The 12,305-nt window shown below is 41.2% G+C and overlaps 1 protein-coding gene across 1 annotated transcript in view; it reads left to right on the top strand.

Annotated features, from left to right (window-relative positions):
• PNPLA7 (patatin like domain 7, lysophospholipase) overlaps nucleotides 1–12,305 on the top strand; it is a 123,721-nt gene that overhangs the window by 14,723 nt on the left and 96,693 nt on the right. Inside the window, exons 10-15 of the mRNA XM_075772762.1 lie at nucleotides 1,483–1,611; nucleotides 3,000–3,080; nucleotides 3,675–3,810; nucleotides 4,366–4,458; nucleotides 8,824–8,924; nucleotides 10,351–10,497. Coding sequence (XP_075628877.1) covers nucleotides 1,483–1,611; nucleotides 3,000–3,080; nucleotides 3,675–3,810; nucleotides 4,366–4,458; nucleotides 8,824–8,924; nucleotides 10,351–10,497 — 687 coding nt within the window. The remainder of the gene's footprint in view (nucleotides 1–1,482; nucleotides 1,612–2,999; nucleotides 3,081–3,674; nucleotides 3,811–4,365; nucleotides 4,459–8,823; nucleotides 8,925–10,350; nucleotides 10,498–12,305) is intronic.

Below are 12,305 nucleotides of genomic sequence, written 5' to 3'. Positions count from 1 at the left end.
GGTAAAAGAGGAATGTTGCACTTATTTTTGAGTACAGCAAAAGCACAGAAGTGTCATTTGTTAATTCCTTTACTTAATTAAAAGAAACTCAGGAAAACTTGAGGGCTCCTGGTAGCTTTGCACTGTAGGTCAAAGAGATGTTTAAAATTTCAAATCGCTCAGGAACTTGAAAATGAAAGCTATTAATATCATCCTCAGATTTTATAAAAAGGTCAGCTCAAGTTGGTGTAATTAAGAAATTGGTTCCAATTAATTTAATTTAATTTTAGAATCTGCTTCATCGTGACTTCCAGACCAGCGAGGCAAACAGAGCTGTAGCTTTATTTTCCAGAGTGGTTATAGTTGTACAGAACGTATCTCGTTTGGTTTTACCATGCTCTTTAGGCAGAAATTCTTTTGCAGTGATTGTGTTTAGATGGCTGATGCTCTGGAAGACTTGCAGGTTTTTTTGTTTGTAATCAGCATTTAGCATCTGTGTGTTTTAGCGTTTGGAAAAATTTGCCTTCTGCTGCTCAGGAGGAATGAAAGCTTCAGGAGCTGCAAGGTGGCTGTGTTAAAAAAGAAAATCCATTTCTTCCTTAGCCTCTGCTCCGTACTGCAAATGGACTTTTATCTTACAAATAGTGGATAAATCAGTGTTTCATGTATTCATAAATGAATTCATGACTTAGAGATACTCTTCTCAGCATTTACTAGTGGGGTAGAAGAAGTCTTGTCTGGAGTTTTTTATTCAAGTGTTCGGCAGTAGATTTTTGTTAAAATCTATTTTGGTTCAAGGGAGAAAATCCTAAAGCAGAGGATTTGCCTTCCGGTGAAAAAATCTCTGTATTCCACCCATTTACAATTTTATCTTTCATTGGTTTGTTAATTCTTCCTCTGTTCTTTGAGCAACTCAGGATGGTCTCGACCCACTTTATCTCAAGTAAAGAGAAGCTTTGGCTTTGTCATTTTATATATATATATGAATATATATGAAGATAAGTCTGCCTGGTTTTTGTCTTATTCCACTTAGTATGTAATTACTCTACAATTTTGTTCTATTTTTTGCTGATTGTGTGAGTCTATGATCATTATTGCAGCAAATAGCTTGGTTGTCAGTACAGATAATAAAATCACCAAAGCCTCTTTTCTCTGCAGTCTTGAATAGCTGGAAGTTGACATACTTCTGAAGCCTGGCTTTGTCTGTAGGAAAACTAACAGAGTTGACAGGCCAGCCAGTTCCCCTTAACCCGATACGCCGCCTTGTATTTCACTACCTCTGCCTCTGTTTAATGCTCGTGAAATTGCTGGTGTGAATTCCCCTGACCACGCTGCCCTCATTACACCACCTGTAGGTCGTGGAGCATAAGTTCAAGGCTCTTTCTGTTCAAATGACGTCTGTCAAGCATGTACAATATCAAAGCAAAAATTTGGGAAGGGATTGGGAAGAATTGGGTCAGATAATTGGGGGATTAAACTTGTGTCTCTGAAACTTTCTATTAGGGTCACCCTGCTCCTTATAAAACTGTCTCAGCCCGAGCAGCTATTCCGTCCACTATATTGCGACTTCCAGCGAGTGCCTTTCAAGATGTCTTCCAGAAATATCCTGAAACTCTCGTTAGAGTGGTACAGGTAAGCTTCATCGTTAAGTAGAATTGAGGGGTTGGGTGCAAAAAAAATCACTCTACTTTCAACGTTACAAGGAAGACATTTTGAAGTTCAGCAAGCTCATCATCCTTTTGCGGATACAGACCTGTTCAGTATAGCTTCTTTTCAAGATTTGAACTAGTTCTGCTATTCCTCTTGCTCTCAGAGCCCTAGATGTAATAATCTCAGCATTAATCACGTGCAGGAAGAAATAATTAATATATCTATATATATACAGACACACACATTGAATCAGTTTCTGTGTGTGATAGCCTCTTGAATCAGCTTGGCCTGTGCTGTAAGCTTGTCGGTCCTGGTGGCGTAGAACGTGCTGGCATGGGCTCTGCGTCACGCTCATGCACCAACAAGGCTTCGAAATGGATTAGAGTATGGAAGAAACTGTCGCATGTTCTGAAAAAGGACTGATGTACCCTCAGGAGCTGTTTGTTGAGGGGTGATGCTTTGTAAAATTCACAAAATTCAGACTGACAGGTGAATTTCCGCTCGAGGAGCAATTGCCAGCATCTGAGGAAAGAGCTGTGCTTTGTATTAGTTTTCAGTTCACCTTCCCTTGCTTTGCAGGAGCTCAGACAGTTCTCAAGCGAGCCCTGCAAATATGTCTTGTACATCCTGCAAGTGGAAACTAGTGCAGGGACCAGTGTGTTAACGATTTCAGTTTGAAGAGTTTGCCCAGTGACGCGTTGTCGCGCAGGTATAATAGTCAAACGGCTGCACGTGACCTGATCAGTCATTCTGGTCTGTCCTTTTGTTTTACTGTCGCTTCTAAATCTTTTTGTCCTTGCAAACTGCTCTGGTAGCTGGGTGATTTATGGGTGACACATGAACCTCCTAATACTGGTGGTTGAGGAGAACAGATCGTTAGAGCAATTTAATTTGCTCTGTGGGAGCTGATGCAAAAGAGAGGATGACTTAGGAGTGGGAATAAGCTGCTGGGGCAGAGGAAGGTCAGGTGGCAGGGATGTCTTCTGTTAGTTTAGAGTCCTTGTAGAGCAGTAGTACAGGCTCTGTATGGGGAAAGGTGGAGTAATTTTTTTAATGGGGGGGAAAATGGAAGCAAATGCTTTTACTTCAAGGCATGTTTAGTATTAATGTTTACAGAAAACAAAAAGCATTATTTGGTGTTTGGGAGTAAGATTTCGTGCCATTGCATGATTGTGAAGTGTCTGGTAAATCACTTGAATGTATCTTTGCCTCAATTTATCAACTGCTAAAAAGGAATTTCAGCTCAGGGTACAGTCTGTATTTTATAAAGTGCCTTCAGGTACTCTGGTACAGAACTGTATCTAAATGCAAGAACGAGTGTGGGAGAATGCTAAATCCACTCCTATTGCCTCTTGATTTCCCATTTCTAGATCATTATGGTAAGGCTGCAGAGAGTGACATTCCTTGCCCTGCACAACTACCTTGGTCTGACTACTGAGCTCTTCAATTGTGTAAGTGTGTTGTACGTTTTATCTGTTCTTCCTGTGCAGTCTGGCTCTGACTCTGAGTCAGAGCACAGAGAGTTTTACCTTTTTTCAGAAGATCGTAAAGCAAATGTTACATATTAATTTATTAACGACAGTACTTGAGAATTACTTGCTATAACTGGCCCATAAAATCTAGCCTACGTTGATGCCTGGGGAATTGGGGGAAGGTGGGCAAGCCTAAATTTCAGAAGTTTGAAGAAGTGCATCGCTTCAGAGTGGTGTGTGTGCATCACTGTGCACATACGTCGGTATGTTCCGGCAGTCCTGACGGTTGTTAGTGATATTGGGTCACTTCTGCCTAGAACAGGTCACAGGATGATGTACCCTTGGTGGAAGAGGGTCTGCTCAGGGAGTACTTAAGCAAACTGAACAGACATAAATCCGCGGCCCATGATGGGATGCACCCAGGCGTGCTGAGGGAGCTGGCGGGTATCGCTGCGAGGCCACCCTTGGCAATCTTCGATCACCGCAGCTGGGAGGGGTACCCCAGGCGTCGATACAGGCTCCAGTCCTGTACGAGTGTGGTTTATGTTTGTCTTTCCACCTTGCTTCTTGCAGCAGAGCCAAGCCGTCCCACTCACCTCTGTGGCAAGTTTAACATCTGGAGGAAGTTCGAGCAAAGCAGTAAAAAGACAAGTGTCTAATGTATCAGAGGAGGAAAAGTTTGAAAAAGCTAGGGAAGGACTGGAACTAGGTAATCTTTCTGGAATTGTGTAGTAACTGCCCTTTCTGATGTTCTTTAATTGTTGTGCTATTCATCAGAGGATTTTTACTTGTTTAAAGTAGTTAGGGATTGTCTTCAATCAGTTTCAGGTTTGAAGTCTTTGGATAGTCCTTAGCTTTAATAGGAAATTTTTGCTGTGGTGTTAATGATATTGAGGGGTGAGGGGAAAAAAGTGGCTCCTAATGTTGACTTCACAGGAGGAGCTGTGAAAATTCTGCACTCTAGGTAGCAGCGGAAGAATTGCTGGGTATGTGTAGGCTTTCAGGTTGAAATGTCAGTATGGAAGCTAAGCCCGGAAAGTCGATTGAGTTGAATTTTGCCTCTGAACCTGAAATTTTTCTTTAATTAAATAGAAAGCAGGAAGCAGGTTTAAACAATGTTTAACAATGGTGTTTCAAAACGTTTAACACAGCCTTTAATAGGTTTAAAAAGTGAGTAGTGAGAGGTTCTTGCTGTCAGTGAAATTTATTTTTTTAGGGAGTACCTTGTGTTTACATTCATGTAACACTTGTTTCTAAATTTCAGATACGCTGAAGATTTCTGGTACCGAAAACTCTGAGCATGTTTTCAGAAGGAGCCTTTCTTCACCTCCCTATGCAGGGGCTGCAGAGATGTCTAGTAAGTAGTGCTTGGCAAAACTGTGGGAAATATGTAGCGTATCTAATCTTATGGGGGAAGACGCGTGCTCTCTGGAGCACTGGGTTAGCTAATCTTCCTGTTTATGGTAGATAATCATCTTGCAGTAGTACTGCTTCCTAACTCATTTGTCAAAATTTTATTTTCTGACGTAACAAATGGACTTTTATCCAAGCGAGCATTCCCTTGCTGTCTTTATTAGCAATGAGGAACAGGACAGTGATTTGGCTACTGACACACCTGCAAATGAAGAGCTTTATTAATTGATATAACTGTAACAAAGGGAGTTATGATGATGTGCTATCATCTTTCATGCAAAAGATGACACACGATTCTTGCTTGGCTGATTGTCCCGCAGAGCACATTACATGGCTTTGTTGCTTTTAGAGGAATGTTTTTTGAGTGGGTAATAAAGGTGATTTATCACCGAATGCTCTGATGAGACATTTATGAGGCTGAGCTGGTTTGATGCTGCAGTATTCATTTCAGTGAACTAACTTCAGGCATCTCCACTGTAGACATCTTCCTCTGAGGCAGTCGTTTAGGTTAGCTTTGTGTTCAGGGTAGAGAAACTGGAACTTCTTGGGTGGACCATAAAAGGAAGGAATCTCTTGCGTTAGCTGAGTACCAAACTAACCATTTTGAGGTAGTTGTAAGGTCACACTTAGATACTGTAGTCATTATGGAGATAAATAGAGAAGTCGTACAAAGTTTGATCAGTGGAATAAAGGCAGCCTGGATACATTAGAAGATAACGTGTTGCTTACGTTGACTGTTAAATGGTTTAGAGAGTATGGAGACAAGGAGAGAGGAGGGAGACAGGCTGAGGGAGCCCTCAGCGTTGAGGGCTTTCCCCAATGTAAGGTTTCTAACACTTGTTGCTATCAGGTTAAGTTGATGGTATATATGGAAGAGAAGAATGGGTAGTAGGTTTTCATACATCTTCATTTCTAACAACAGAGAGCTGAATCACTTCCTCTTCAGTTTCTGCTGTGCAAAGGTACAATGTCCTGGTTACAGTTTTTCATAACTTCCATGTTATTGTCCAGAGGGGTGGATGTGGTAGAAAAGTAGGATTCTGACTAGTGGTAAGTAGCTCATCTTTCTGAACCAGGGAAACAAATTCAGGGAAAAGATAGAAGTGACCCACACAAGACTTGGCTTTTATTTTTGCATGTGTTGGGTTGTTGTGCACTATGCGTTATAAAATGTACCAGCAGACTTGATTCTATGGTAATTCAGTCACGCTTACTGGAGCCTTGGAGCACAGCCATTCCCCCAGGAGAATGCAGTAGTTGGTGAGATCTGCCTGTGCAGGCCTGGAACACTTTTAAGGTGGAGTCCGTGTGTCTTCCTAGAAGCTTATGTGGAAGGATCCCTGCATACTTAGCAGGAAAAAAGTCCATTTGTCCTTCCTTTCTCCTTTTATGTATCATAAGAGTTATGTCAGGGTACCCAGAGCTTAGCAAAGAGGAAATTAATTTTTACTGACAGAATAGCGTATCTAATTGGGTAATTATGATTTGCCTCAGTTAATGGAGCTAATTCCTGCTTGCTGCACTGAGGTTATGGTCACTTTTTACCTTGCACGGAAAGTATCTTGAGGTTTGTAACAAAAAGATCAAGATTTGCTACAGATTCTATTCCACTACCACACTGTGTATTCAGACTCCATGGGAATATTGATTATGTTGATTATTGGCTCAGAGAAGAGAGAACTGTGTTATTGGAGTCATACAGGTGCTATTATCTCAGCATCTCTTTGATTTCCTTGGCTCATTCAGATTAACAAAGATGGCTAAAAATGACTTCAGGGAAAAACATTTTTGCCTCAGTTGCTCCTGGGGTTGAGATGTAATTTGTGCTTCTGTTTTTTGTGTAGTTATCTAACTTGAAGCATAGCAGTTGTGTGGATGAGGAAATACGATCCTGCCAACTCATGCTAGTCTACTTTTTAAGTACACTAACCCTTTGTGTGGAGAAAGATGTAATTAGGCCATGCGCAGTGCCTGGTGGACAGAAGAATTAGATCAACAAAATAAAACAACGAGCTCTTTTGTATGTGATAACTTCATCAGTTTTATTGTTCCTGGAAATAAGTGTTCCTAACTTAATTTTTTTTTTAAGGTTAAATAGCAGTTCTCTTTTCTTGATTGGTTTGTTGGGGGGTTTTATCAACAGTTAAGAGAAGCTGCTTTTACTTCTTCAAAACTGAAGCCATGACCCTCCAGCATACGAGCGGGAGCAGAGAACCGCCTGCACTGGGGAGGCGGTTCAGGGAGCGAGGACTTGGGAGGAAGGAGGCAGCTGAAATGCTGGTCGGGTGCCGTTGTTTCTGCAGTGACTCCCGTCCCAGCAGTGTGTGGGATACCAGCGAGCGTGTGTTCATCAAACAGGATCGCATTCCACTTTGAGTTTCCCACTGCCTTCTGTTCTTTTGACTCAACGGTTCCAGTTAAAGCTTGTTCTGCTGTATGCTTTCTAACTCCCGTTTGAGCAACAAGGCGGTGTAATTAATCACTGTGTGGGAAGCTTATATCTGTGACTGAGATGAAGGCTTCTACTTTGAATAGGAGTCTGGTAGACGTAAGCTTTCACTCCTAGAATGCCTCTTTTTCCACTCCCTGAATTTTTTAATATGTAGAGCTATGCAGAGGATGCTTTTCACGCCTGCATGCCCGTTATCAGATTATTTAGGTTTAACCTGAGAAGTGTGTGTTTGGATTTAAAATGCTCTTGGTGTATTGGGGCTTAGTAATTATGCTGACACTGTGATTTGTGGGGCAGTAGAATTGACAGGCACTCAAATCAGCCCATATGGAGTTCCGTGCTGCTATTTCTACTATCCCAGCTTTTTTTGTTTATGAGTAATTTAGGGTCTTTAATGTTGCAGTGTGTATAAAATTTGGTTAGTAACATCAACAGCTTTTTTTTTTTTTTTTTATCTTAAGTGCTGCTGCTGTCAATCCTTGGGTCAACTTGTTGGGTTTCTTGTTTGGAGGCTGATCATTAAATGATGTTGTGACCCCAGTGGCAGATGTGAATTTACTACATGCAAAGATTTGTTCATATTTGTAGATAACATGGAAACGAGTACTGTGAGGTGGGTCTGTATCCCTTGGACAGCAGGATTCCCACCTCGTCTGAGCAGGGGTGGAGATGGGAGTCAAGCTCCATCAGAAATAGAAGAATTGTCTTTTTAAAATTAAATGTATAGACAGTTGTTCACGGGAGGGTAATATTTTCACGTGTTCATATTGAATAAGTGTGTAAATATAGGGCAGCTCCATGTTTCCAGAAGCTAACTTTCCAAAGATCAGGGAAATTTGAGGCAAACTCAAGTGTGTGTGGGAAATGGAGGAGGAATTCAGAATTAAAAGTTTTGAGTTCTTTCAGAGTTTATTAGGTAACAAAATTCAACGGTCAGGAAAGACAGTTGCTTTTCCTAAGGGCTCGTCCTATTTTTGAGCAGCAGTTTGTATTTAAAGAAGCAGAAGAACAACAGGTATATTTTTGATGTATTTTAGGCATAGAAATATGATAGAAATGGTTATAAGTTTATTTGTTAAAGGAAATTGCAAACTGCATCATTCTTAAACTATTTTGTAAAACATCAGGCTGATATTCAAGGTAATTAAATAGGAAGTGTTTCCCAGTTATATTTGCATTATTGATTATCTCAGATAAGTTCCTGGAAGGTAGATGGGACAGCCAAGGAGCTAATAATATTAAGATGTATTAAAATTGGGAAGTAAGGAATAGAAGTTGTTAGAGACTCCAAATTAATGAATGAAATAAGTAAGACCTGTAAGGGAATTCCTTGTGTGTGTCTCAGCACATGACGTGCATTGAAAGTTTGAGCAAGTTGTAGAAATCTGAAATTATTTTAGGCATCAGGGTGCGGAGGAGAGACTTAAGGAAGTTACTGATCATAACATTCTCCCTATGAAAGCTCTTACAACATACCAGGTACAAAAAAAAGTTCTTTGTTTCAGTGGAGAAAAGTTAAATAAGAATCATTTCCTGGAAACCACCAGGAAAAAGCCTGTTTGGTGAATTTGCCTCTTCCTGATGATCTTCAGATCCAAACTGACTCTGTTTTGTCTACCCCAAAATAATTAATCTCTGTACAAGAATGGATGTGGGAATTTTGGGGCATATTGTATACATGGACTCAGATGAGAAGATTTAAATTTCCCATCAGATCTTCCAGGCCCAAAGGAACCAGGAAATAAGTTAGAACATGAGGATACTGCTTTCTAGTTGCTCAACTTTGTGTACTGTCTGCCGTTTCTGAGAAACGGTAATAAAGGAGGTGATTACAAGCAATACAAAATCTTTTTTTAGGCAATTCCAGCGGTGCAAAGTCGGACATGGACATGGCGTATGAAAGAGCCAGAGTGCACTTTGGCTCGGAGGACGCTGCCAGCAGTCCTGCCGTGGGCAAGGTAGGTCTTCTCCTTTGGAGGTGCCACCATGTTTCTCCCACTGTAGTCCCTTACTCGTCCTTACTCTGTAACAGAAACATTTTCTCCCTTACTTTGAAACGCTGCCCTTGCAACTCTGTACAAGTTGTGGTATTTGGTCGTCTTTATTGGTGTGTTTTAACTTACAGTTTTTTCAGTAGATTTTGGTGACTGTTAAGGCTTTTTAGTGCAGATCTTGAAACTCTGGAGATTCCTTCCCCTCTGCTCTGGTGAGACCCCCCCCTGCAGTGCTGCATCCAGCTCGCGGGTCCCCAGGACAAGAAGGACACGGAGCTGTTGGAGTGAGTTTAGAGGAGGACCACGAAGTTGATCCGAGGGCTGGAGCACCTCTGCTCTGGAGACAGGCTGAGAGAATTGGGGTTGTTCAGCCTGGAGAAGAGAAGGCTGCGGGGAGACCTTAGAGCCCCTTCCAGTCCCTGAAGGGGCTCCAGGAAAGCTGGAGAGGGGCTGGTGACAAGGGCAGGGAGTGACAGGCCAAGGGGGAATGGCCTGAAGCTGCAGGAGGGGAGATGGAGATGAGATCTGAGGCAGAAACCCTTCCCTGTGAGGGTGCTGAGGCCCTGGCACAGGGTGCCCCGAGAAGCTGTGGCTGCCCCTGGCTCCCTGGCAGTGTTCAAGGCCAGGTTGGATGGGGCTTTGGGCAACCTGGGCTAGTGGAGGGTGTCCCTGCCCATGGCAGGGGTGGGACTGGGTGGGCTGTGAGGTCCCTTCCCACCAAACCAGTTCATGATTCTATGAAGTAATGGGAAAGCGCTGCTGCAACTTCTTCATTTTAGATATTGCCTTCCTCTGACTCATGAAAAGGATTATTTGGAAAAGTGAATTTGCTAGACCATGTTTTATTTGTGAGAACTACTTTGCAAGTTTTTAATTCCTTGCTGCATCAGCCTGTGAACATTCTGTAGGTATTCAGTCATGATTTATAAATTGGTTTTTCTTTTTGTGCTTTGTATTCGTAATACTGACCTGGAAGTTAAGAGCACAAAAACGCTCTTGAATTATAAAACTGCAAACCAAAATCTAAAGAGAAACTGTGACTCAATGTGACCTTGACCAACATTTTATCTTTTCCTCCATCTTTGTATATGGTGTTCATCAAGTTTTGGTTCTATCAATCTGGCAGCTGCCCAGTTTCTGAGAAGTCTCTTATTCTTCCCTTTTGCAAGCTGTGATGAGTAACTTTGTTTGACTTGAGCGTCAAGCTTTGCAGAAAAATGCAAGGATAATGAAGTTAGCAAGCTGTTGCTTTTTTGGAAACCTAGCTTTATTTTTTTTCAGGCCACCAGTTGTGGTGGATAAAGAACACAGATGATACGGCAAGTTTTTGCTGGGTGGGTGCCAGTTATAACGTCTAAACTGCTACTTGTTGTATATCCGTTCTTTGCAGTCGATACTGAAGAAGACTGTGACAGTGACAGAAACTCCATCAGCAGTTTTCCATTATAGTGCTGTGCAAGATTCCTGTAATAGCAAACATATTGATGCCATCGTCAAAGCAGCGAAGAAAGACCTTTCAACCTTGATGAAACTTGATGTAAGTTATTGCAGGAAGAAATGACTTTGGTTTTGCTTTTCAGCTCATTCCGCCAGGCACTGAAAAGTAAATTGTCTCCCTGGTACACTGTAGACTAGCTGAATGTTTTATTCTCTAGTCTGTTGAAGTTATTAGCAGGACTGAAATAAATCTGAATTGTTCTGCCATTTGAAAAGCCCATACTGAAATGCACTGCATGAATCTTTTCTCACTGTGTACAGATTTATCCATGTAAGAAGTAAACGTGCAATTTCTGCCGCCTTGTAATTTCGTGCTCTCGCATGCTGTGTGAAGAAGTTATGTAAATGCACTCAGGTGACTGCTGAAACTATTAATCCCGTTGGCATAGCATCCGAGTGCCTCGTTTGGTTTTTGGAATTGAAGCTCTGTATTTGGCCAATGCCTACGAGGGCATTTCACAGCTGAGCGACTGCGCCGTGCCCGTTCCAAGTTAAATGCCTGGTGCCTTCGCAGTTGTGTTGCTGACCTCAGCCCCTCTTATCGCCTTAGCGTTGTAAGGAGTGAAAATGTTTGTTTTCATTGTTTGTATGATTCCAGCCGCATTTCATTACAGCAACGTGTCTCTTCATGCAGTTAATCAGACAATCTGGGAAAATGGTACATCTAAGTCATTCACAGATACCCCAGTTTTCTTACAGCGTGGATTTCAATAACTCGAGTCTGGTGATGCTGCCAGAGTACTGGCTGTTCGTCTGCAGGAGGCTTAACTATGGTGTTACGTTAACTTTCAGGTTTTTCAGGCATTTATATCCTCATGAAAGGCTACAGACTGTTTTAGGAGAAATTCTTGTTACAGATAAAGTAGGACTAGCTACTTTCATCTTTTCAGCCTTCTGTTCTGGGTAGGACTGGCCTCAGCTGCTGCTTGTGACAAAAATTTGTACCCGATATACAAGTGAGGTCTTCCTTTTTAGACCTATTGGATCATGAGCAAAAATTCCAAGATCACCGAAACTACCAATTACGGTATTTATTTTATTTGAATCTAGAATAAATTTCTCAGTAATTAACAAGCAAACAGCTTAGAGTTGAAGTTAATTGGAACAGTATCCTTAAAACGCAGCATCTAATAGGCAGTGGTTTTAACATGAAGATCTAAATAATAATGAAATAAGATAGGCTTTTCAAACTTTGATATTATAGCAACTCCGCTTTTCACAAGCAAATAAGAATCCAATGGAGTGTAGCCCGATGCTAGAAGTCTCATTTAAAGGTCAGTGTTAATTTTTTCTACACAGGATAGCAAAAGTTGATTCTTCTACAGGCAATGGAAGAAAAATCTTACTGTGTTTAAAATATTTGTTCTCAATACTGCTTACATCAAGGAAGAAAACAAATTCTGTAAGCTCTTCTCTTAAAAAATTAGCTCAGATCTTTCATTTCTTAGCTGGCTGGAGGCATTTTAAGATGTCATTTTTCAGAGCAGCCAATCAGTGTGAATAAAATCAAGGTGTTTTGATGACAGATGGTGTTGGTTTGTTGTTTGGTTATTGGTTTTTTTCATGAGACTGTAAGAGAGAGAGAGAGGAGGGGATAATTTACTGAGAACCAGTATTAGCTTAAATGACCCTTAGGTATCTGGTTTCAGAATTAAGATTTTCTTGTTTTTTCTTTTGTTTTAAATAACTTGAAAGCCTTGGGTCTCTGTAATGAATGGTTTTCAATCTAATACAATTTCTACGTGTTTTCAAGTTTATCTGCAGTTTTCATATGAGAGTTAAACAACGTTGCAGGGCGTATCTTCTGCAGGGGTTATAGGTAATTGAGTCGCTTCCTTTGACAAAAAA

The sequence above is a fragment of the Balearica regulorum genome, chromosome 20 (assembly GCF_011004875.1).
Source record: "Balearica regulorum gibbericeps isolate bBalReg1 chromosome 20, bBalReg1.pri, whole genome shotgun sequence".
Lineage (NCBI taxonomy): Eukaryota > Metazoa > Chordata > Aves > Gruiformes > Gruidae > Balearica > Balearica regulorum.
This window is presented reverse-complemented; position numbering and strand designations above follow the sequence as displayed.